Raw genomic sequence first — 25794 nt, 5'->3', positions numbered from 1 at the left:
CTGGTAGTTGTGTTTACTTAAGTGTATAATTGCTGCAAAACCAGTACAGCTGTCTGGTACAGCATCAGAGCTTAGAAATATGGATTAACAGTCTTTTCAGCAAGTATACAATGAGGGATGAAGGTTTGGCTGGTTAGCATGGTGGTTTAATGAGCTCCTGCTGGTGGATGATGTAACTACAGTATTTTGGAAGCAAAAAACAAAAACAAAAAAACAAGTGCATTCTAATGAAAAATATGTTTTTGCAAGAAACGTATAAATCACAAACGAAAAAGGAACAGAAACAATGTTTGCAGAGATATTCACCTGCTAGCCACAAAACAAACAAAAAAAAAAATCACCCATTTCATCAGAGCTCCAGTTTAGACTAAAAAAGTTTTTCCTTATTAGTAATTTTGTCTTGTTTTACAGTAAAATATCTAAACATCCTCAAAACAAGATCAATTAAATTAAGTAAAATTGTTTAAAATAATAATTATTTTCAGAGACTTGCATTAAGTTTTTTTTATATTTTTCTATTACTATTTTCCTATTATTTTCTTAGACTTATACCAAAATAAATAAATAAATTGCTGAACATGTTTAGAAATGGACAGTGTGCCACATATTGAACCATACTGAACATACTCAGAATAAACACATCTCAAATTTGGCATTGCATATGACAGTTTTTATTCTTTTTAATTATAATTGAATAGGTGCAAGCAGTTAAAATAAACTAAATTAAAGCTTGAGTACTATCATTTAATACAAATTAAATGATGTCAGCTGATATACTATTGTGGACATGATTACCAGTGTACAAGTAAACAACAATTTATCAGCAATTATGTTTTCATTATAATACAAATATAACAAGACATCACCAAAAGAAAAACAACACCTCAAAAAAAACTACACCATAATATAATAGGTTAGAAAAAAAAAAAAAAAAACTTTCAAAAATTTCAAAAAATAAAGAAAAGTACAAAGAAAGTCCAATGTCCAGAGAGTTACAAATTACAATATTCCTTGTAATATAATAGGGCGAAGACGAGGATACAAAGAGTCCAGATATGGGGTCCAGACTTTATAAAACTTGCCTGTCTTTTGATGTAGTACATAGGTAACTATCAACAATTTTAAAGTACACTGATCAAATTGATGAAAATGGCAAAAGAGAATTATATTCTATAAAACATGCAAAGCGTTTCTTTTTCCACACATTCACATCCTTGAATGTTTCAGCAGTGATTCAGCAAGTGTGTAGAAATGAAATGTTCAGGCAGTTTGAATTCAAACATATATTGTTTCTTGTTGGCGAAGCAAGACTATTTTTTCCTCATCTTTAATCTGCAAAAGAAGATTTTACAGTCACAATTGGTTCACAGACTTTTCTGAAAAGCATTTAAAAGCATTCCTTTTGGAAAATCTTTAAAGACAGGGGTGTGTGATAATATGAACGGTGGAACAATAAAGCTAAATCCCTGTGTTTATCTCACATATAGATAGTGTAGGTCAGTGGTTCTCAAACTTTTTGACCCCAAGCCCCCCTTTGTTCAAGACAATATTCAGCCTAAGCTGATATGTACCATTGGTACTTCTGTTGTAATAATTAAAAAAACATAAAAAATGATATCAATTTAAAGTTGTACATCTATTTAATTTAGTGTTTTTTGCATTTTAATTAAGATGTCAATAATATCACTAAATTTAAATAAAATCGACTTATTGGGCCCACTTTGCAGAGGCCCCCTGGTTGAGAACCACTGCTATTTTTAACAATTCCTTGTTGTGCACATTATAACTATATGCAGTTGTGTGTGTATACATGTATGTATGTAACTCACTAAGCCCATTCTGACGAGTATCTCGCCGTTGGCATGGGGGAGCTGAGCTTTGCCAGTAGGCGAGTATGACGAGAGACGTCTGTCCCATTCAGTGGGTCCGAAATCTTGCTTGACCTCCATAAAGACACGTTTAAGTTCATTAATGCTGGCGTGGTGCTTCAATATCATCTCTTGGGATACATCACATTCCTAAAGAGAGCATTTATTAGTAGGATTAACTTAGTAGAATTACCATTAAAGTAGACAAGCCAATATAAATTTCACACACTTCACAAACCTCCAGCATCAGAATGCTGTGACGAACATAAATGCTCTCTCCTTCAATTCTCTTTGTCCATGTCTGTGACTAAGGGAAAAAAAAAAAACAGGATTATGGATTAATATGCTCTGGATAAGAAGGAACATGACAAAGGTGATATAAATAGTTGAGTATCTCACCCTCCTCATGAGCACAGACTCATTCTCAGCCTGTTAAGTGAGAAAGACGATTTTTAGAGGATTGAAACTTATGAACATTTCACATTGTTTTGGTGTGTGTATGTGAAGTTTACAGTATGTGTGTATGTTTGTAACCTCAGACTCCAGTGTAATGTTCAGGATGTCTTTTGTCCTCTCTTGATGGGTTTTTGTAATGGACACAGGTTGTGCGGTCGGAGTGGAAGTCAGTGGTTGGTCAGCTGGGATCTGTGGGCGGGGTTTGGGCGGAGCCACTGGGGAAATAACAGGTGTGCGTGGAGGCATGGGAGCTAGAGACAGAGAAAGAAAGATGTTCAGGAATACATGGTAACAGTTTTGACAGATATTTGAAAATATTAATTTCTTCTAATTCTGTTTGTGATACATACCATATTCTTTACTGGAAATGCCCATAAGCGTAAACCAATCGCCCTCCACTTCTGTCTGCAACTGTACTGGTCTTTTCTCTGGTACAGATGGCCTTTTTGGTCTTTCGTCCACTCTTATTTGTTTTTTCTTCTCTTCTTCCCTTCTTATTTTCTCTTCTTCAGCCCTCCTGTCCACTTTAAGGACATCTGCGAAAACTTTAAAGAGAGTAGAGAATAAGAATTTGTTGACAAAGACTGCAAACTGTGTGAATGAAATCTGTCCAACTCAGTATATGTTATTTTGTATGTAAAAGGGACATATTTAAAAAAAAAAAAAAAAAATGATACACTAAAAATTTGGTATTCAGTAAGATACAAACAAGGACACATTAAATTGCCTTATAAATCAAAAATAAAATATTTCTATTTCAAATAAAATCTGTTCTTTTGAACTTTCTATTCATCAAAGAATCCTGAAAAAATGTATCACTATTTCCATAAAATATTAAGCAACACAACTGTTTTCAATTTGATAATAATAATAAATGCATCTTCAGCACCAAATCATCAAATTAGAATGATTTCTGAAGGATCACGTGACACTGAAGACTGGAATAATGAAGCTGAAAATTCAGCTTTGCCATCACAGAAATAAATTACATTTTAAAATACATTAAAATCAAAAACTGTATTTTTAAATTATATAATAATATTTCACAATATTACAGTTTTTGCTGTATATTTTGATCAAATAATTGCAACTTTGGTGAGAAAAGAGACTTTTTAAAAAGCATTAAAAATCTTATAGTAGTGTATATATAAATTTAAAATGTGTATGTACCTGTTTCTTTTGGTGAAACATCAAAAAGAATGAACCAGTCGTCTTCTACTTCAATCTGAGGCTGTACTTCTGTTGCCAGAGTAATAGATGGTTGAGCTCTTCTGGCTTCCAGCTCCTGCTTTCGCTTCTCCTGTTCTCTTAGTCTCCTCTTCTCCTCCTCTTTCACTCTCATCTCCTGCTGTCTCACTCTGTCCTCTTGTTCTTTAATCCTGCGCTCTTCAGTGACCACTGAAACAACAGATTAAACATATAAGAGTGTTACTGATTTATAATTTACCTCTCACCTGAAGCAATACTAGGATAGCATAGAGAATAAGACATGCAGCTATTGTTCCCACCTGAAGGGACGCTCCTCTTCTCAGAAGGTGTTGTGTCCAGAAGCTCAAACCAGACATCATCAACTTCCTGAACCCCAGCGGGAATCATCTGCGGAACAATGTCAGCTCTCTTTCTGCGCTCATCAATGACCACTCTCTTTTCTTCCGTGATCAGTCTTCTCTCTCTCATCTGCTCCTCCACCACCATCTGAACTCTCGGGTCTTTGGTGGGTTCACGGACCTCAAAATCTATGCCACTGACATCTGAAAAAAGCACAGTAAACATTTGGGTTTGTGTGCACTGTCGAAGATGTTTTGCATAATGAGAAGCTTGTGAAATTATTTGTACTGTAAATTCATAAAAAAAACCATGTCTGTCATCTTTATGAAAAGCATGTAATAATAATACTTAGTCTTACTTGCGGTAACCCTTTAAAATAAGTTGGTTAATGCATTAACTACGAGCAATACATTTGTTACAGTATTCATTAGTAGTGAATTAATGTTAACCAATGGAACCACCTTACTGTAAAGTGTTACCCATTATTTTAATTATACAGTTTACAGTAAAGTTGTATGTTAATACAGTATGTATCATGTTTTTAAAGCATTTAATAATATTTGTAAATGTTATTGAATACAATGTTTCATGTTAAAGGTGCCATAGAATTGAAAATTGAATTTACCTCGGCTTAGTTGAATAACAAGTGTTCAGTACATGGAAATGACATACAGTGAGTCTCAAACACCATTGTTTCCTCCTTGTGTAAAGACCTCAGAAAAAGAGGCGAATCTCAACATAACACAGACTGTTACGTAACAGTCGGGATCATTAATATTTATGCCCCCAATATTTGCATATGCCAGCACATGTTCAAGGCATTAGACAAGCCAGTATTAACGTCTGGATGTGCACAGCTGAATCATCAGACTAGGTAAGCAAGCAAGGACAATAGCGAAAAATGGCAGACGGAGCAATAATAACTGACATGATCCATGACAACATGATATTTTTAGTGATATTTGTAAATTGTCTTTCTAAATGTTTCGTTAGCATGTTGCTAATGTACTGTTAAATGTGGTTAAAGTTACCATCGTTTCTTACTGTATTCACGGAGACCAGAGCTGTCGCTATTTTCATTTTTAAACACTTGCAGTCTGTATAATTCATAAGCAACTTCATTCTTTATAAATCTCTCCAACAGTGTGTAATGTTAGCTTTAGCCCCGTTAGCCACGGAGCACTACCAAACTCATTCAGAATCAAATGTAAACATCAAAATAAATACTGTACTTACATGAAACGATATATGCATGCAGCATGCATGACGAACACTTTGTAAAGATCCATTTTGAGGGTTATATTAGCTGTGTGAACTTTGTTTATGCAATGTATTAGAGTCGCGAGCTCGGGGGCGGGGAGCGCGAGGATTTAAAGGGGAAGCAGCCTGAATTGGGGCATATTGAATGATGCCTCAAAATAGGCAGTTAAAAAATTGATTTAAGAAAATCTATGGGGTATTTTGAGCTGAAACTTCACAGACACATTCAGTGGACATCTTAGACTTATATTACATCTTGTGAAAAAGCATTCTAGGGCACCTTTAAAATGTATTAGTATGAGGTTTTAAATTTCCTTTCACTGAAATTGTTATCTTTTTATTATTATTTTTTTGTAATTATTGCTATACATCCACAGTGTTTAAAGGCATGTGTGGTGCTGTACCTGATGGAAAACTCTTCTGCTCATAAGGCACTTTGTCAAAAAGCTGAAACCAGTCGTCATCAACTTCCCTGGGCACCACTGGAAACTGTGGGGTTTGTATGATGCTCATTCTCTTCTTCTCTGGTACTATTATTTGTTCTTTAGTGCTCACGGTCATCACTTCAGTCACTTTCTCCTCTGTCCTCACTCTGCTCTGAATCACTTCCTCTCTGGTCTCCTCATAAAGTGCAACAGATGGGCCTCGCAGCCGTGGAGATGAGGGCACTAAAACAAACACAATGTATGATGAATATTTTGATGTGTTTACACGTGTGCATTTGTGGTTGTGTGTGAGTGTGTACCTGATTCTTTAGGAGAAACATCAAAAAGGATGAACCAGTCGTCCTCTGTGTCTCGTTCAGGCTCTGCTGCCTTCTGTTCCAGAATAAGTGCCTCTGGCCTTCTATAATTCACTGTCACCTGCTCCTGTTGTTTTATCTGCACTTCCTCTTTTATCCTCTCCACAGTTCTCTTTTCTTCAGCCTCCAAAGGAGCCACAGACACAATGCGAGTCTCTGGAGTGACGGATGAGGATGAGAAACGACCCGTTATCAATGAAAATCACCACAATAACGATCTTGAAGTATGTCAGTCATCCACGCAAAAATTCAGTAGCTTTCTGCTTTATTTCTCACATATAATTTTACTCACACTTACAATATAATGCACTGAAAATGCAAATTCTAGCATTATCTACTAACCCCCATCATGTTGCTCAAAGATTATTTTTGTTAACCCACCGCCAAGATGTTTTTATTTCTTGTTTTAAGCCCAAATCTCACTAAAGGATGTTAAATTTATGCTTAAAAACGACAAAAAATTTAATTAAAAATACTGACTGATAACATATTTTGAATAATTTAATTTTTAATACTTTTGTAGTGTAATTTGATGGTACTTTTTATTTTTTTGATCAGTGTCATTTTAGTAATATTTATATATTTAATAATAGTTTCAATTAGCTTGTAATTATATATTTTAAGTTTAGTTATTTTGTTGTGCTTTTTCATTTCTATATAGCTTTAATTCATGTTTATTTTAGTTTTAGTAATTTTAATAATTCAACTTAAACTTATTTCAGTTAGCTGCCAGTGCAACAATTCTAATACCTTTCTAATGATCTGTAATAATCTTAGTTTTAGTTAACATTCACAACATCCTTTTGAATGCCACAGTTAATGTTCATGTTTGTTTTACAGAAATGTGCAGCTAGGACGTTCTGCTTAATAACGTCTTATTTGTTAAATGGAAGAAAAAAATCATACAGGTTTACAAAAAAAAAAATCATGCAAAAATCATAAAGTGACAGGAGGGTGAATAACTGATGACAGAATTATTGGCTGAACTGTCTCTCTGAAATGAATCTTTATCACACAAATATCAGAATTGTGAAATGTGGATTGTGCTTGCAGTACTTCACCTGATGGAAAACCCTTCTGCTCATAAGGCACTTTGTCAAAAAGCTGAAGCCAGTCGTCATCAGCTTCCCTGGGCACCACTGGAAACTGTGGTATTTGTATGATGCTTGTCCTCTTCTTCTCTGGTACTATTATTTGCTCTTTAGTGCTCACGGTCATCACCTCAGTCACTTTCTCCTCTGTCCTCACTCTGCTCTCAATCACCTCCACTTTGGTCTCCTCATAAAGCTCAACAGATGTGCCTCGTAGCTGTGGATACACCAAGGTCTCTGCAACAAACACAACTCATGATGTATGTTTAGATACAGTATGTGTGCTTATGTGTGTGTGTGTACTTGATTGTGGTTGTACCTGATTCTTCAGGAGAAACATCAAACAAGATGAACCAGTCGTCCTTCACGTCTCTTTGAGGTTGTGCTGCTATTTCCTCAAGAATAACTTGCTGTGGTTTGCTATCTTTCAGTGTCACCTCCTCAGTTCTCACTCTGCTCTGAATCACCTCCTCTCTGATCTCCTCATACAGGTCTGCAGTTGGGCTTTGCAGATGTGGAGTCAAGGGGACTGAAAAAACAACAAAATCCATGATGTATGGTTTTATTTGTGCGATTGCATTATATGAGCAATGATGCTTGAAATGCCATCAATATAAATGTGTTTTTAATCTATCTATCTATCTATCTATCTATCTATCTATCTAATGTATATACATATATAGATGTGCTTCTGAATCAACACCTATCCCTCACGCAAACCCTAACCATAAACTACACTTGATATTGTTAATAGGAATATGGTTCTAGGATGATGGCACTGAGATAATTTACACTAAGCAACAGTGTGTACCTGATCCTTTAGGAAAAACATCAAAAATGATGAACCAGTCATCCTCCACGTCTCTTTGAGGTTGTTCTGTCCTCTGCTCCAGAATAAGTGTCTGTGGTCTCCCATAATCCACTGTCACTTGCTCCTGTGGTTTTATCTGCTCTGTTCTCACTATGCTCTGGATTACATCCTCTCTGGTCTCTTCATACAGCTCAACAGAGGGCACTGAAACAAACAATCCATCATGCATAAATTGATTTGTGCATTTTACATGAGTGCATGATAGTGGTTGTGTGAGAGCATGTACCTGATCTTTTAGGAGAACCATCCAAAACGACAAACCAGTCTTTCTCTTCATCTGTTTGAGGCTCTGCTGCTCTCTGCTCAAAAACAACGGTCTGTGGTCTCCCATAATCCACTGTCACCTGCTCCTTATATTCATTCTGTAGCTCCTCTGTTTTCACTCTGCTCTGGATCACCTCCTCTCTAGTCTGTGTTTTTGGCTTCTCTGGTGGCACCAGCTCTTGCTGTATTTTCCTTTCTACCTCTCTCTTCTCTTCTTCAGCCTGATATTCTTCAGGAACGGAGCTGCACACATCTGGTAGCAGAAATCCATTTTAATGGTTTGTTGACATTTGTTGATAAGCATTTCAAATCATATTTATGCATGTTTCCAGTGTTATAGTTCAGCAAGAATTTTGAACTTGAAGCTTTTGCTACTCACAGCAGGTACAACTAATTAAAAAGATTTTATAATTAATTATTTGTTATTTTAATAAATATTTTTTTATTAGCAATAATTTTTTATTATTAATTTAAAAAGAATCAATTTAGAATAAATAGTTTTGTGGCGTGGACTTCACTAGTATTCTCATATAATTAGAACGATTATTAAAGGGTAGGTTCACCAAAAAATGAAAATTCTGTCATGCCGTTCCACATCCGTAAGACCTTCGTTAATCTTCAGAACACAAATTAAGATATTTTAGTTGAAATCCATAGGGAGCAATGGACACTTCCTCTATCAAGATCCATAAAGGTACTAAAAACATATTTAAATCGGTTCATGTGAGTACAGTGGTTCAATATTAATATTATAAAGCGACGAGAATATTTTTGGAGCGCCAAAAAAACAAAATAACGACTTATTTAGTGATGGGCGATTTCAGAACACTGCTTCATGAAGCATCGGAGCATAAGTGAATCAGTGTACCGAATCATGATTCAGATCGCGTGTCAAACTGCCAACGGCTGAAATCACGTGACTTTGGCGCTCCGAACAGCAGATTCGATACACTGATTCATCTGTGCTCCGCATCTTCCTGAAGCATTGTTTTGAAATCGGCCATCACTAAATAAGTCGTTATTTAGTTTTTTTGGAGCTCCAAAAATATTCTCGTCGCTTTATAATATTAATATTGAACCACTGTACTCACATGAACTGATTTAAATATGTTTTTAGTACCTTTATGGATCTTGAGAGAGGAAGTGTCCATTGCTCCCTATGGAGGCCTCACGGAGCTATCGGATTTCAACTAAAATATCTTAATTTGTGTTCTGAAGATTAACGAAGGTCTTAAGGGTGTGGAACGGCATGAGGGTAAGTAATAAATGACAGAATTTTCATTTTTGGGTGAACTAACCCTTTAAACCTTTATTGTTATAGTTATAGTTATTGTTCTTGGTGTGAACGGGTCAGCAGTATAAAGTCATAATTGACCATTCTTGTTCTTTAGGGAATATTGCAAGAGCCTGCAGTGTGATACGAGAGACATGAAATAGTTGTTTTAGTTGGACGAAGGTGAAATATGACATCTGACTGCTAGATGGTGCAACGGACCAATCAGAATAGAGTATTTCAGAGAGCCGTGTAATTAAAACAGAAAAGTATTTTATAGATACCTGTAAGGGGACGCGATATCTCCATGGTTTGTGGGAGCACATCGAATAGAATGTACCAATCATCATCTTTCTTCCATGGTTTGGGGATATATACTATCTGTTGCAACTCTTCCTGAACTCTTCCTGAAAAAATGTTTAGTTTTCACCTTAGGCATTTTAATTAGCTTTTCAAATGAACTTAGAAATGTATTTAATGAAAAAGCAATGCGCAAAATTTCTGGTGATAGATGAATGGTTGGTCACATGACATACCTGTGGGAGTAGTAGTGAGCATCAATGGCCTGCGATCTAGTAAAATGTACCAATCATCAATCTCCACCTGTTGAAGCTCCTCTTTTTCAATTTGCTGCAACCTTTGCTCCAAACGTTCCACTTCCTGTAATCCAACCCTCAGTTCTTCCACCTCAACTAGCTTTCGTTCGATAGCCTCCACCTCCTCTAGTCTCTGTTCCATGATTTCCAGTCTCTCAAAAGTGTCCCCAGAAACCAATTTCTTCTCTTCAGTGACCATTACACGTCTTTCTACCATCTCCATGCTCTCTACCTTTTTCTCAACATCTACTTGTGATTCCACCAAAGAGCTGACCTCCTGTGTCCATTGTTTAGTGATTACTACCCTCTGTATTCTTTCTCCGTTGACTTCTAGTACTTCTTCTCTTAGTGTTTCCTTTAGAGGTTTCAATTCAAAATCAGGATGCTCTTTCTCAGTAACATCAGACCCCTCCTGGAGCACCTGAAGTTTATATGATTGTTTTATCACAAGCTCATCTGTGAGCCTCTCGTCTGAACCCTCCACGACTTCCACGTTCCACGTTTGAAGAGGCTGCTGGATGCCTGATACTGAAACTGGAACAAAATGAACCAAAATTACAGTCAATCACAACTCTTTCCTTCAGGGAATGTCAAGATTTAATGGAAACTAAAATATTTATTTATGCAGATCGGTCCAGAGGGACTTCTTGAATGTTATGGAAAATGTCAGCCCAACTTGCCCTTTTATCCTTATGTCAACAAATTTGGTAGATAACCAGTGGTGGAGCTTGACTTTTTGGCATATGGGCAGAAGTGAGAAAGCCTAACTTAGGTGCAAACTAAAAGAAATTGGATAAAGCTTATACCAAAATTTTAGGAGTTACAATATTTTATCATTTAATAATTATTTATTTTATACATTTATATATTGTTCTCAAATTATATCACTATATATATTTTGTGCATTCTAAGTTAGGCACCCATTGAAGCTTTTCTATAGATAATGTACACAGTGGTGTATTTGAGAGCATTAGACAAGACTTACATGGGCTGCCGTCAAAGAGAACACACCAATCATCTGCATGATGCTTCCACTCCTGCAGCTTTTGGCTTTCCAGCATCACATCATCTGTACAGTTCATCAGAAAATATTTTTAATGGCATAACGAACAAATATCCAAAAAGGAACCAAAAATCATGTAGTGAAATTTATTTTTTTGAAGAAGAATTATTCATTAAAATAAGGTGTTTGACACAATCAAATGTATTTTGTGGTCAAATAGCAAGAGAAATATAAATATTTATAATGCACTCAGTTATTTCAGTCAGATTACATTATTTACAGGACTTTACCTGATGTAGAAATGCGCCATTTGTCTGGACCATAGACCAGGAACCAGTCGTCAATATCAGATCGAACTGGTTGCTTTAGAATATCAAGAATTTCTTCATTTTCTGCAAACAAACAAACATTTAAAGTCAATAATTTGTATCCATAAATAAATAATCTAAAAAACTAAAGAAAAAGAAACAAATATACTACAAACCCGATTCCAAAAAAGTTGGGACAAAAACAGAATGCAATGATGTGGAAGTTTCAAATTTCAATATTTTATTCAGAATACGACATAGATGACATATCAAATGTTTAAACTGAGAAAATGTATCATTTTAAGGGAAAAATAAGTTGATTTTAAATTTCATGGCATCAACACATCTCAAAAAAGTTGGGACAAGGCCATGTATACCACTGTTTGGCATCCTCTCTTCTTTTTATAACAGTCTGCAAACGTCTGGGGACTGAGAGATCTGGACTGCAGGCTGGCCATTTCAGTACCCGAATCCTTCTTCTACGCAGCCATGATGATGTAATTGATGCAGTATGTGGTCTGGCATTGTCATGTTGGAAAATGCAAGGTCTTTCCTGAAAGAGACGACGTCTGGATGGGAGCATATGTTGTTCTAGAACTTGGATATACCTTTCAGCATTGATGGTGCCTTTACAGATGTGTAAGCTGCCCATGCCACACGCACTCATGCAACCCCATACCATCAGAGGTGCAGGCTTCTGAACTGAGCGCTGATAACAACTTGGGTTGTCCTAGTCCGGATGACATGGCGTCCCAGTTTTCCAAAAAGAACTTCAAATTTTGATTCGTCTGACCACAGAACAGTTTTCCACTTTGCCACAGTCCATTTTAAATGAGCCTTGGCAAAGAGAAAACGCCTGCGCTTCTGGATCATGTTTAGATATGGCTTCTTTTTTGACATATAGAGTTTTAGCCGGCAACGGCGAATGGCATGGTGGATTGTGTTCACCGACAATGTTTTCTGGAAGTATTCCTGAGCCCATGTTGTGATTTCCATTACAGTAGCATTCCTGTATGTGATGCAGTGCCGTCTAAGGGCCCGAAGATCACGGGCATCCAGTATGGTTTTCCAGCCTTGACCCTTACGCACAGAGATTGTTCCAGATTCTCTGAATCTTTGGATGATATTATGCACTGTAGATGATGATAACTTCAAACTCTGTGCAATTTTTCTCTGAGAAACTCCTTTCTGATATTGCTCCACTATTTTTCGGGGAATTGGTGATCCTCTGCCCATCTTGACTTCTGAGAGACACTGCCACTCTAAAAGGCTCTTTTTATACCCAATCATGTTGCCAATTGACCTAATAACTTCCAAATTGGTCCTCCAGCTGTTCCTTATATGTACATTTAACTTTTCCGGCCTCTTATTGCTACCTGTCCCAACTTTTTTGAAATGTGTAGCTCTCATGAAATCCAAAATGAGCCAATATTTGGCATGACATTTCAAAATGTCTCACTTTCAACATTTGATATGTTATCTATATTCTATTGTGAATAAAATATAAGTTTATGAGATTTGTAAATTATTGCATTCCTTTTTTATTCACAATTTGTACAGTGTCCCAACTTTTTTGGAATCGGGTTTGTAAATTAGTTACATATCTAATAAAACAAACTACAACTAAAACTAAGAAAATAAGTAAATAAATAAATGGTTGCCTTTTCTCATGATGATATAACGTGTGAATCGTGGAGGAGCTCGCGTGATGTTGCCACTGGCCTCGAGACACTCAGACTGAGTGCGTCCACAGTAGCGGAACCTTGAACCCAAGGTCAGGAGCCGTTGTGCCTTTGTGTCTTGAAGTCTGTTCCTGAAAAACACATTCAGAGGTATGGTCGTATTTCTTGAAACCTCCCAAAGAGTTTCAAAAAAGCATGTTTTTACTTCGAATAGACGTTTCAAAGAGTGTATTTGCATATATTTAACTGGAGCGCCCCCTTGTGTTTCTTGTGGTCAAATGGACACAAAAAATTGCTAAACCTTGTTATATGTGTGTGTGTGTGTGTATATATATATATATATATATATATATATATATATATATATATATATATATATATATATATATATATATATATACACACACACACAAGGTTTAGCAAAAAAAAAATTTTTGTTAAGCCTTTGTTACGTAATACACATACATACATGGACTTACCTGAAGAAACTATGATGTTCCACAGAGCATTTCCACAGTTGTTTGCAGGCTCGGTAGTTGGCCAAACTAAAGCTGACGACACCATCAGACTCATCCTGCTAAATCAGGTCAAATGGAAAAAGTTAACCACATCAGCTTGTTTGTCACTTCTCCAAAATAGCAAGAGCCATGCATAATCCAAAAATAAAATAAATGGGTTATAAAGAATAAAGCTAGTATGCATGAATACCTCAGAAGGACGCATTTTGAGAAGAAAGGTGCTGCGTTTGTGGGAGATTTTAAGAACTCTGGGCCAGTGGAAAACATTTGTTTTTATCTCATCCTCATAAACCATCAGTCCCTCAGAGCACACGCCGAGCATCACATCTGCACCACTGACATCCTATCAACAAATCAAACATTATACATTGTTCATGCCCCGTTAAAGAGATCCAAAAATGAAACTTCTGTTATCATTCACTCAACTTCAATGTCGTTTCAAGCCGTATGACTTTCTTTCTTCTGTGGAACACAAAAGAATATTTTGAAGAATGCTTTTGTTCATAAAATGAATGTCAATGGGGTGCAAAACAACACTGGACTGGATTGACTTTTATTGTATGGACAAAGAAAACAGAGACATTCTTCAAAATATCTTCTTTTGTGTTCCGCAGAAGACAAAAGAGGGTAAATGATAGCATAAATTTCATTTTTGAGGTGAACTGCTTCTTTAATACATTCCAAATATTTTCAAAATGGTTAAGCACAAGTTAAGTTCACTAATTAAAATTACTTTGGCAGGATGCAGGTCCACTCCATACATGGGGAGCCCCATGGCGTTCTCAAGGAAAAGCATATCTGCCTGGGCAGGACTCATAAATCTGTGTAATACATAAAGAAATGATACAGTATGTGTTTTTGTGTATAAGTAAGTGTACATATGTGTGTTTGATTGTTGGTACAGGATACCTGTATGTGGAATGCAGTTCCATCACTCTCTCCTCCAGCTCTTCACTCTGATTGGGTGCAAGAACAATTTCATTGACATAGTTGTCCCTGTGGAGATTTGGGTCGTAATCGCCAAGTGTTGACTGAACTGTGTATGAACCCAACAGAGCCAAGATGTCCGATGGACAGGGCAGTCGGCCAATCAGAATATCTTTCCTCAGCTGAAGACACAGGAGATATCTGAAAGAATTACAGAATTAAACAACTATTGATACAACTCAAGAGTTCAATGTGTATGTTTAGTATGTTTGTATTTTTCTCTTGTTGTACCTAGTGATGTCCTCAGCCAGAATTGATGGATCAGGTGGGTAAAACTTGATGCTGAAAAAGAATTCAGCTACTGGACCTGAAACCAAACAAACAGAGAACAAATGTAGAGTTGAAAACGCAAGCACGTGTGAATCTTCACCGTCCACTAAACAATGTATATCTGAAAATCACATACTTTTTATCTGTTTTCGGATCTCTTTAGCACAGTCCAGCCATACCTGAATCAATAAACACAGAATAATACTTAAAAAAATTATAATAATAATTAGAGTTTTTATTTGTCAAATATTGAATATAGTATCTCTATATGCCAGTGTGATATAAAATGAAATAAATACCCGGGTACTAGGAGAATCCCACATGACCAGACCATAATATTCCCTCTCCAGCAGGTCAAGGTGTTCACAAACTTTACTGAAGAGATCCTGTCCCACTGCATTTCTCTGTGCAACAAAAAAATTAAAACTAAGAGAATCTATATTACCTTTTTAATCTCTCTTTTTAATTTTTTACAGAAGAAATATCTAAACATCTTCAAAACGATAAATTTAGATAATACTTGTTTTCAGATAATATGACTGAATTTTTTTAAATACATTTTTTAGTTATTTTTAATATATTTTTTCTTCTTGTAAGCACTTTATTAATTTCAAAAGATTTTCACTTAAAACAAAACAAATATAAGTGATTTTTAAGTGATATAGTGAATTATTATTATTTTTTTTTTGCAATGTGAAAGAAAGGACAGAGAAGGTCTTTGTTGAGATACCTCCAGCTCCCACACAAAGTGGGTATCGTCCAGGAAAGTCACTCGACACTGCAACATGTCTCTCAGTTTTCTCTTTGTTTATTCCTCTGGTGGTGGAGTTCAGGTGGTCTCGTCCTTTTTCCCACTTTAGAAATCATGCAATGAGCTGCAAAAGTTGCAAAGTTTTACAATTCTCTTCAGAACTGCACTTCAGTTCACATTCATGTTCCTGTGCTTCTATAGCAGCACACGTCTGTATGAGGCAACATAAGAGGCCCTGCCCTCCTGCACTGTCCTGTTGAGTGATACTGGTACAAGTGTTTTAGAAAGATATGACACCCCCGCCCCCTTTGCCTATTCACAATCACATATAAATACATCAACATGCCTGTTTATAGGAATGAGTGAGGTGGTCAGTCATAAACATAAATTTATTTGTCCATCATGGCCGGGGAAAGAGAAGACAATAAGGAATTACTACAGTATAAATGGATTATTTATTTGATATGATGTTACCCGCTCTTTTCTCACTAAGATAAGCTGATAAGAATGGGTGGGGTATGCAACTCTTCCCTCACGTAGCATTATATTCATATTACAAAATATGGGCAAAATGACTAAAAAAAGAGAGTTACTTTTATCCAAACCCTATCTGTCCTATACTGTCAATATGTCATGGTATGCAGGGTTCAAACTGACCTTTTCAGTAACCCATGGGTTTATATATAATGTTGTGGTTCATGAAAAATAATATCTGCAAGCCTATTACATTAATATTTTATATGACAATTTTGTAAGATTGTCTGGAAAGTAAAAGGGAATATTCACAGTATTACTTAGACTCTCACTCTTACTAACAATAGCAAACATCATAAAATGCATTTTGAGATTTGTACTTCCGATTTTTCTTTTAACTATAAATTAAATTAACTGTCTTAAAATTTCATATTGCCTAATAGAAATTAAACAAGTCTGTTGGAAAATAACATGAATGATCAGCCTACCTGTGCATGTGAGGTCTTCATTGGTCTTCTCAGCAACTTCCACAGCAGTCTGTGACAAGGGTGTAAGATCAACACTATTTCCATGACGTTAGTACTGATAGTGAACAGTGCAGATGAAACCAGACCTAGTAGCTTAAAACTGAAAGCATTTTAATAAGTATCCCGCCAGCTGATAACTGCTTTATTTTATAACTCCAAAGTGAAGAGCTACAGCTTCCACTGATAAATATATTCCAACCTGATATTTACTGATATGATATGGGACACTTAAGTCTAAATATTAGACTAAGCAAGCCTTTCCATCCATCTATCCATTCTCCCAACGTCTTCTCCAGGTCACAGGGATGCTGGAGTCTTTATAAGCAAGCCTTTCTATTTAACATTATATTTTAGTGTAAGTGCAATATGATATTATTATATAAATGTGTGCAAATCAATCCCATAGCAGTCCTCTGTCTGTTATCTCTCTCAGTGCAGAGGAAAGCATGAGACTCAGATAGATAACACTGTACAGTAACTGTCATGCTTTTACACATGCACAGTCTAAAAGACATTTAAGACCAGTGGACAGTTGCATAAACTGCTAATCTTACAAGTTAATACTCTTTTTTTTTCTTTAAGACTGTTTTATAATTTATTTTTAAGCCAGTTACATAAAATTTATTTAAAATTAATTCAATTTAAGTTTCGAAAATCTCACATATGAGAGTTTCGAGGTTGAAAATGTTGTTTACCACAATACTGGAATAATTTTAAACACTTCTGACAATCTACCCAAAACATGCCCTTTCACAATAATTTGGACATCAGTCTTAGCTAATCTACATGAGTCTAGTGAAATCTGAGATTTTTCTATTATTAACCAACGTGGGTATTCCTTTTTTGACTGGAAGACTTAAAACGGTTGAGACATAAAAAACACATTCAGTCTGATAAGTGAGATAATTTATTGTTTTTGTTTCATCAAATTTAGTTTTTTTCCCCAACTTTCACCAGCTGATATCAAATGTTATACTGCATCTGTGAATAAACATACCTGACCCAATCAAATGGCAAATAAAAAACGGAAACAGTTATCTTTAATTGTCTTTATACAAAAAAATAGAAAATGCTTAAAATTAAGTGATTGTTGTTCTTGTCACATGATCATAAATGCAACACTGTTTCTTGCAAGTTCATATATCAGTGTAGCTGATTCAATGTTGGCTATTGTGATTCAACAGTAGCAAGGTTAATTGTTTTAGACAGATTTAAAGTTGATTAAAAAAAGCCTTTCTCTACTTAACAATCAATAGTGTTTTGCACTAATAAAGATGCCATTAGCATTTTTGAAGGCTTGAAAAAGAATATCTCAATCCTGACATAGTAAATCTCACAAATATAACACGAAAAGACCATTAATGATGATGCAAGTTGAATTTTAGCATAATAGAACAGCCTTTAAATTTCCATTTCTTTCTTTTCCATTCCATTTAAAGGAGTTTTCCAAGTTTAGTACAAATTACACTAAAACAACTGCATTTGTGGCATAATGTTGATTACCACAAAAATAATTTCGATTCGTCGAAGGGAATAGGTCCAGTTTTTGGAGGATTTAAAAGCAGAAATGTGAAGCTTATAATTTTATAAACACAAATTAATTGTACTTTTAAAACGTGTATTATTTGAGCTGTAAAGCTGATTAATCATCATTTTTGCAGTGGTTAAATAGGTTTTAGTGTTTATGGTGCTACATTGTCAGATTGACAAAATTGCACAATTGGATATAACTTGGATACAAGCAAAATTTTCCTACACTGAAATCATGTTAGGACATATTGTTAATGTCTTGTGGCAATACTATTGAAACAGTGACTATTTTAAATGTTTAAAAATATGTTGTAAGATTCTAACATGGTGAAATTAATTTCTGTGGAAATCATTTAAACATTATGCCACAAATTCTGTTACTTGGCTTAACTTGTACTGGATTCAGAATATTCCATAAATTCTGTTTAATTTGGTTCAATATAATTCAAACTGTATAGCAACTTTAGAGGAGGCAGCATGAGCATGTTTACTTATTGTTTGTGTATGGTCACTTTAGCAGGCAAGATAGAGATGGGTGTGCTCTGGAGCCCTGGGCCAAAGATGGGGAAGAGCCTTTCATTGAACTTATCATTATACGTGCACAGGTGCTTGTTGTTGCCTGTATCCCAGAAGGACACCTCTCCCTTCTCCATATTGACCTTTACTCTGATGGTTTCTGGCCGTCTCTCTAGATTCAGCACAGTGCGTGGAGTGGTCAGAGCATTGTAGATCCCTTTACTCAGGCCGATGGTCCACACTCCTGCTTTTGTTGTCACTGTGAACTTCCTCTTCCGAACCACTGACTCCTTGCACACTCCCAAGATCCATTTGGGGTGGTCAGCCACACGAACCTCCCAACGGTGGCGCCCTGAGGAGAAACCTTCTGAGCCAAGAACAAAAACACATGGATCAAACCTCTCAGGGTTGTCTGGGAAAGACTGCCTCTCAGGACTCTCTTGCACACTGGAAAAATCAGGAGATATAGAGAGCCAAGGCGAGACTGTGTTGGGATCCAGGATTACAGGCACTGCAGACACAAACATTTTAAGGTGACCCACAAAGTTGTCTGAGTTAATACTATATGTATTTTAGACAAGGTGAAATGTGCACTCACAACATGTGACATGAGATTGCATATTTTCCCAGATTTTGTAACCCAAAGCTCCTACATGCAAGGCCATGTTAATAAGAGCTCCTTCAACCTTCCTTGGTTCGTCACCAGTCCACTGGGTTCTGTGACAGACATCAAGAGACATTTACACTCTTACACACAACAGAATTCATGTCACAATGAAATGCAATAGCAATCTTTTCTGAGTGGAACGGATTATCAAAACACTTGGTTCTCTTGGTTGTTGATTGGATTTTGAGATGTGCATTGCACTTCTGCGTACGTCACATGTCAGTCGTTTTCACTGGAAGGTCCAGTTATGACATTTTAATTACATTTTGAGGTAAAAAAAAGAGAGAAAGAAACATATGCAGATGAATTGTTCACAATAAATTTGCAGTCACGTTTGTCGAAATCCAGTGATTTTAAAAAGGAATCCAAAAGATCGGGAATTTCACAAGTGCGAAATAATTCCTTTATGCACATTTCACAACAGATTCAGCTGGTCAGGTGAACTGACTAACAGAAAGATGCTTGGTTTTAAAATGACTTCTTTGTGAGCTGTGCTTATACATCATTTAACACTTAATTTTGCTAATGTGATCTCACCTTAACCCTTGTAAAGTTATTCGTTTGGGATGTACATTGTCCCAGAAAGACCCCAGAAAATAAAATGTGATTTTATAACAAAATAATGTTTTTTTTTAAAACAAATGTATTTTTACCTACTTTAATTTTACTTTACTTATGTTTTTACTCTTCATTTTTGCAGTTTTGTGGGATTTATGGCATGTTTAAAATTTATATGAATAAATTAATAAATGTAAAAAAAAAAAAAAAAAAAAAATATATATATATATATATATATATATATATATATATATATATATATATATATATATATATATATATATATATATTTTAAATAGTTTTTTTTTTCTTCTTCTTCAAAATAGCAACCATTTATGTAAAATTCACTTTAAAAAAGACCCACATTTCTAACTTTTATTCATGGAGATAACACTAAACTATGGTAAATTGTACAACCTTAAGATTTTTGCCATCCATTTGACATCTTTTCAAGTTTTTCCAGTTGGATTATTATGAAATCACAATTATAACAATAAAAATAACTTTTTGTCCAAGTTTAGCATTTTTATGTACTGATGTCAGTTTTGTACTGAAGTGTGTGCTAATTTGTATTGTCTCATCCTTTCATCTCTCTCCCCCTCTCTCTCTCTCTCTGTGTGTGTGTGTGTGTGTGTGTATGAGCGCACTGTTCTCCATCTTGGATGTGTCTTGGTGTCACCACTTTATCTTTGTGGTGATTGTGCATTTTGGCTGATTTTATTTGACATTGACAAATTATAGTCTCACTAATTTATTTCTCTCTCTCTCTCTCTGTGTGAGTGTGTGTATGTGTGTGTGTGTGCGTGATCATTTTGCATTGTTGATGTTTTAAAGTGTTGCCACTTAATTTCTGTCTATATGTGTTTTCTGCGTTGTTTCTGGTTTTGAGAAAAAAAAATTTTCACAGCCTGAGTGTGACTTTTTTCTGACACATTTTTTTGTAGATCTAGAAAGTGTTGACAGCGTTACAAAGTCTCATGCGATTTGGATCATGGGAACTTTTTTTTTTTTTTTTTTCAGCGAATGTCATGTGGGGTCAAAAAGACCCCGAATACCTCTGAAGTATAGTTGATTTTAATTTTTGGGTAAACTAACCTTTTAAGATCTATAATATGCATTTAGAAAATAGGGGGAAGTTTTATTTCAAGCCAAGTTTAAAGCATATTAGATGGAAAAAAGGGCAAAAGGGCATCAGTGTGTGCAAGTATAACATATCAATAGTGATATTAGGCAAGTAATTCATAGCATAACAGAACTATGAAATACATGAGAAAAAAAAAATCAAGAGGCACATACCGTCTTTTTAGTTTCTGGAAGTTCTGTGGAAAAAAAATGTGAAAAGTTCAATTAAAGAGCAGAATGAATGATTCATGTATAATTTAGTTATTAGTTATGTTACAGTGTGAGAAAACCCTGTATAAATGTAAGGGGTCAATGGCTCATTTTCCATATCTTGCATAGTTACAGGGATAAATGTAAGGTTTTGCTATATGTTTTAAAGCCTTGCATGGCTTAGCCCTACAGTACATTGGTGATCTTAGCCTTCTCCTTCCACAATATTTACATCTATGTTGAAATTTATTTTTCTCCATTGGCTTTGATGTTTTTTTATATATGTTAAGGCTACTGTAAACATGCCTGATTAAGCTAATCAAGGTCTTACTAAGCTTACTAGAAACTTCCAGGCAGATGTGTTGAGGCAAGTTGGAGCTAAACTCAGCAGGACAGTAGAGAAGGTTTGGATATCAGTTTTACTAGTCTGTTCTTATTTAACTTCTTAATTCTATTTTTCTTGATTGTACTGCACTTAAGGTACAGCATTTGTTGCTTTATAAATAAACTTGAACTTGAATCTATTAATTTATTCAAAAGTGCAATTCATTCATGCATACAATAACTGGAATGCACATCTGATGAACATGTTTAAAGGGTTAGTTCATCCAAAAATGAAAATTATGTAATTAATGACTCACCCTCATGTCGTTCCAAACCCATAAGACCTCTGTTCATCTTCGGAACATAGTTTAAGATATTTTAGATTTAGTCCGAGAGCTTTCTGTCCCTCCATTGAAAATGTATGTACGGTAGACTGTCCATGTCCAGAAAGGTAATAAAAACACCATCAAAGTAGTCCATGTGACATCAGAGGGTCAGTTAGAATTTGTTGAAGCATCGAAAATACATTTTGGTCCAAAAATAACAAAAACTACGACTTTATTCAGCATTGTCTTCTCTTCCGGAATCCTTTCCATTGAATTGATTCCATTGAATTGATTCCATTGAATTGATTCCATTGAATCCTTTCATCTGTCGGCGTTGGTAATGCACTTTTACGTCGCCGTGGTTGTTTTTGGCGATTAGGACATCTGCGACATTTTGAAGCATCGAAAATACATTTTGGTCCAAAAATAACAAAAACTACTTTATTCTGCATTGTATTCTCTTCCAGGTTTGTTGTCAATTCGCGTGCACGACTCCACTTCTTCTTCTTATTCTTTCCTGTTTTACGGAGGTTGGCATCCAGCTTATTGGTGCATTACCGCCCCCTTCTGCTCCGGAGTGTGGTTCACGACTCCGCAGTGACGCTGCTGATGTAAGACGCTGCTGACGTGCTATCCGGTGCGCCCGAGCTTCGTTTACAGTCTGAGGGAGACACACGCTGTATTCAAGCTATTCTACATTGTTTGTATTTTGTTATTGCTATATTTTTTAAAATTGTGCGTAAGTGTGAATGTCGCGGATGTCCTAATCGCCAAAAACAACCATGGCGACGTAAAAGTGCATTACCAACGGCGACAGATGAAAGGATTCAATGGAATCAATTCAATGGAAAGGATTCTGGAAGAGAGGACAATGCTGAATAAAGTTGTAGTTTTTGTTATTTTTGGACCAAAATGTATTTTCGATGCTTCAAAAAATTCTAACTAACCCACTGATGTCACATGGACTACCTCGATGATGTTTTTATTACCTTTCTGGACATGGACAGTATACCGTACATACATTTTCAATGGAGGGACAGAAAGCTCTCGGACTAAATCTAAAATATCTTAAACTGTGTTCCGAAGATGAACGGAGGTCTTACAGGTTTGGAACGACATGAGGGTGAGTCATTAATGACATAATTTTCATTTTTGGGTGAACTAACTCTTTAAGTAAGTCCAATCAAAATGTATGAATGCATATGTGTGTTCTCTTTACATTTGGTAAACAGAACATAAGTTTTAATTATTATCAGGTACACATACAAAAAAAAAGTCTTACCTGAAGGAAAGTCAAATCCTCTGCTCCCATTTCCCTCTTTACTGATTGAATTAATTCCGCAAGAGCTGAAATATCACGAGTAATGATTTCAATCCTCTCATTCATAATCATCTTCTTCTCATTTTCTTCTCTATACAAAGCATTTATTCTAGTTGTCTCCTCTTCATTTAAGACCTGATGAAGTCTCTCAATCTCCTGTTTGATTTGCGCTTCTGCCTCTTTAGTCTGGCCCTGTAACAAAACAGAGAAGTAAAATGAGCATTAGGTTTAAATGATCAAGATACTTGTATTTCACTGTATTGGAGTGTTTGGCCTTCAATTTTCAGAAACTGTTTACCTCAATAAAGGAGATTGTGTCTCTATATCTTTTTTTCATTCTTTTGAAGGAATCCTGCTTAGTTTCCAGTATTTTTATTTTCAAGTTAAGCTCATCCTAGAAAAAAACTGCACGTTAGAAATGTGCATTTATGCATTTCCACAAAAAGGTCAGTTTTAATTTCAATAGCTGTAACATGAAATGGGTTGCTTTTGGTTCACTAATGAGCTCACCTTGCAGAAAGGTACTCCCTGATCTATTGGCACCAGCTCGTGTCCTGGGTGAAGTGTCACGCAGTCCACGCACACTGGCTCCTCGTCTTTAATGCAGAAGAGCTGGAAGGGGCGCTGGTGCAAACCACAGCTGACCTCATCGAAACTCGGACCTGTTCTCCAGTTCCTCTCCTTTTTATAGGATACGCAGGTGTTGTTTAGTGCGCGGTTGGGGATCGGTGTCTCTCCGTCACAGTTTTTTCGGCACATCGGGCATTGCTGTTTCGCCTGGCCCTTCCAGCTGCTCTCCAGACATTGCTTACAGAAACTGTGGCTACACGAGAGCAACACGGGTTCCCTAAAGATGTCTTTGCACACAGGACACGTCAAGTCTGATTCGAGAAGAGATGGTCTGTCTGTGATATCTTCGTCACTGCAGTCTGCCATGTTAGACTCGAGCTGTACTTTCACTTTCAATAAACGGCGATATTTTCTTATAGGAGTTTAAAAGCTGCTTAAAAATCGCTGAGCTGTTTAAAACAGCGAACCTTTAGCATTTAAAAAGTGTTTTTTTTTTAAAAAAAGAGAAGTAGGAAGCAATTTTTTAAGGACGAGACGTTCTACCTGTTTTCGTCTTGTCACTGCAACTTCCGCGTGTGTGTGTGTGAGAGAGAGAGAGGGTGGGCGGGGGAGAGAAAAGCAGGAAAATATAATAAAAGTGCAAACAGTTAAACAAGTTTGTCTACATGTTTATACAGAATTGGCTTGCCATCTCACCACAGATCATTAACACCAGTAGTTAATTGGTTATGAATTTTTGTCAGTAATTTCTGGGACGCAATCGGTTGAAGTTTGTCTTGCATTTTTTTTTTTTTTTTTTTAATTGTCGTTTGTGATATGTATTTATGTATTAATCTTTAACAGATAATAAGAGATAAATAATAAATGGTGTTATGTTTTGTCAATGTACATTATTGATGATAACGAAAAGTACTTCAACAATATACTTATGAATAAAAATTAAATAAAAATATATAATTAAATGTAAATAAATAAATAAATAAGTTAAGGTGTGAAATACATTTATTGTTTCATTTATTTTATTTTTACATAGTGAAATGTTGCAATCGATAATATTAAACAATAAAAAGTGAGGGAAAAAATGAATAAATTGGTGAAATTTATGTAACATGAAAAGTACTTGAACAACATACTTATGAATAAAAATTAAATAAAAATATATAATTAAATGTAAAAATAAATAAATAAGGCATGAAATTCATTTATATTTTCATTTATTTTTATTTTTACATTGTGAAATGTTGCAATTCGGTAATATTAAACATAATAAAAAGTGAAGGAAAAAATGAAAAAAATTGGTGAAATTTATTTATGTAACATGAAAAGGGACCTGAAATAGGCATATGACATATACGCCTTGAAATGAAAAATGAAAATTTCATTATTTTTTCATATTATCACTCCATTTGTCTTAAATGCCTATATCAAGCTTGCTATTGTTTTGACACATCATAGCTGGGAGATCATCGTCATATCCTCCTGACACCCAGAAAAAAAAAATGCTTTTTTGAATTTAGTATTTTTTCACGTCATTACATTGTTTAGAGAAACAAATGAAAAAGAATTTTTTTTTTTTTGAAACATTTCATTATTCATATGTTATGCTATGTCCTCTGATGTGGACACCAGGACTAAGTTGTTTAAAAAATAAAATGACATGAAATTACATGTATAGGCAAAAACAATGGGATTTTTTAAAATCAATTTTTAGGCTTCAGAATTTTTTTAACCAAACTTTGTATAAAGATGATTCTCAACTATGTTCTGAAAGATATAATGCAATTAATTGATATACCATTTTACTTTAAGCAATATGTGGGTAAAATAGTCATACATGGGTTTTCCCATTCAATACAATGTATCTATACACTGTATCTTGTTTGCATATTAATGTGTTCTTGGAGCAACATGTAATGAAAAAAGTGTAATAATGGGCAACATTTTCATAATAATCTAATAATTAATAGGAATATTGATATATAATTTCTTTCCCTATTCACTTGTTGTGTCTCCTAAAATGCCTGATAAACATGATTTAAGTCCTGGTATCCTCTACAGAGGACATGTATGAAATCAATGTCCTGTTTCCCATAATATTTTC

General features: G+C 35.4%; 2 protein-coding genes across 4 annotated transcripts; both read right to left on the bottom strand.

The window, feature by feature from the left end:
- Positions 1-648: 648 nt before the first annotated feature.
- epb41b (erythrocyte membrane protein band 4.1b) lies at positions 649-17060 on the bottom strand. 3 transcript variants are annotated; one of them, XM_048152210.1, is made up of 28 exons: positions 16511-17060; positions 15528-15672; positions 15097-15201; positions 14934-14976; positions 14759-14834; positions 14450-14668; positions 14274-14361; positions 13731-13883; positions 13502-13596; positions 13002-13153; positions 11323-11424; positions 11015-11098; positions 9970-10563; positions 9718-9840; positions 8123-8413; positions 7837-8040; positions 7345-7554; positions 6996-7262; positions 5878-6090; positions 5537-5800; positions 3833-4075; positions 3495-3722; positions 2675-2869; positions 2403-2575; positions 2268-2297; positions 2098-2175; positions 1830-2018; positions 649-1332 (listed from the first exon to the last, which is right to left on the bottom strand). In XM_048152210.1, exons 2-28 carry the CDS (start codon positions 15582-15584, stop codon positions 1276-1278), a joined length of 4533 nt encoding a protein of 1510 aa, XP_048008167.1. In that variant the 5' UTR covers positions 15585-15672; positions 16511-17060; the 3' UTR covers positions 649-1275. The 3 variants fall into 3 exon arrangements, with proteins under 3 accessions (XP_048008167.1, XP_048008166.1, XP_048008168.1); XM_048152209.1 differs by having other exon boundaries at positions 13502-13599; positions 16511-17058; XM_048152211.1 differs by having other exon boundaries at positions 2107-2175; positions 13502-13599; positions 16511-17054.
- A 378-nt stretch (positions 17061-17438) lies between these two features.
- On the bottom strand, positions 17439-24295 carry trim35-28 (tripartite motif containing 35-28). Its single transcript, XM_048152212.1, has 6 exons — positions 23634-24295; positions 23422-23517; positions 23085-23315; positions 21117-21139; positions 19194-19312; positions 17439-19106 (listed from the first exon to the last, which is right to left on the bottom strand). The coding sequence occupies exons 1-6, from the start codon at positions 24057-24059 to the stop codon at positions 18571-18573; spliced, it is 1431 nt and encodes a 476-aa protein (XP_048008169.1). The 5' UTR covers positions 24060-24295; the 3' UTR covers positions 17439-18570.
- Positions 24296-25794: the final 1499 nt, after the last annotated feature.

The sequence above is a fragment of the Megalobrama amblycephala genome, linkage group LG13 (genome assembly GCF_018812025.1).
Source record: "Megalobrama amblycephala isolate DHTTF-2021 linkage group LG13, ASM1881202v1, whole genome shotgun sequence".
Taxonomy (NCBI): Eukaryota; Metazoa; Chordata; class Actinopteri; order Cypriniformes; family Xenocyprididae; genus Megalobrama; species Megalobrama amblycephala.
The sequence above is the reverse complement of the archived record's forward strand: the minus strand, read 5'-3'. Positions and strand labels throughout refer to the sequence as shown.

Coding starts and splice junctions, on each gene's coding strand:
- epb41b (XM_048152209.1), bottom strand. CDS start 15,584: ATGTTGCAGTGTCGAGTGACTTTCCTGGACGATACCCACTTTGTGTGG. Junction 15,202..15,527: donor ACTTTGTGTGGGAGCTGGAG/GTATCTCAACAA, acceptor TTTGTTGCACAG/AGAAATGCAGTGGGACAGGA. Junction 13,884..14,273: donor TGGACCTGCATCCTGCCAAA/GTAATTTTAATT, acceptor ATTTGTTGATAG/GATGTCAGTGGTGCAGATGT.
- trim35-28 (XM_048152212.1), bottom strand. CDS start 24,059: ATGGCAGACTGCAGTGACGAAGATATCACAGACAGACCATCTCTTCTC. Junction 23,518..23,633: donor AGGGAGTACCTTTCTGCAAG/GTGAGCTCATTA, acceptor GTTTTTTTCTAG/GATGAGCTTAACTTGAAAAT. Junction 19,313..21,116: donor TTCCAGAAACTAAAAAGACG/GTATGTGCCTCT, acceptor TGTCTGTCACAG/AACCCAGTGGACTGGTGACG.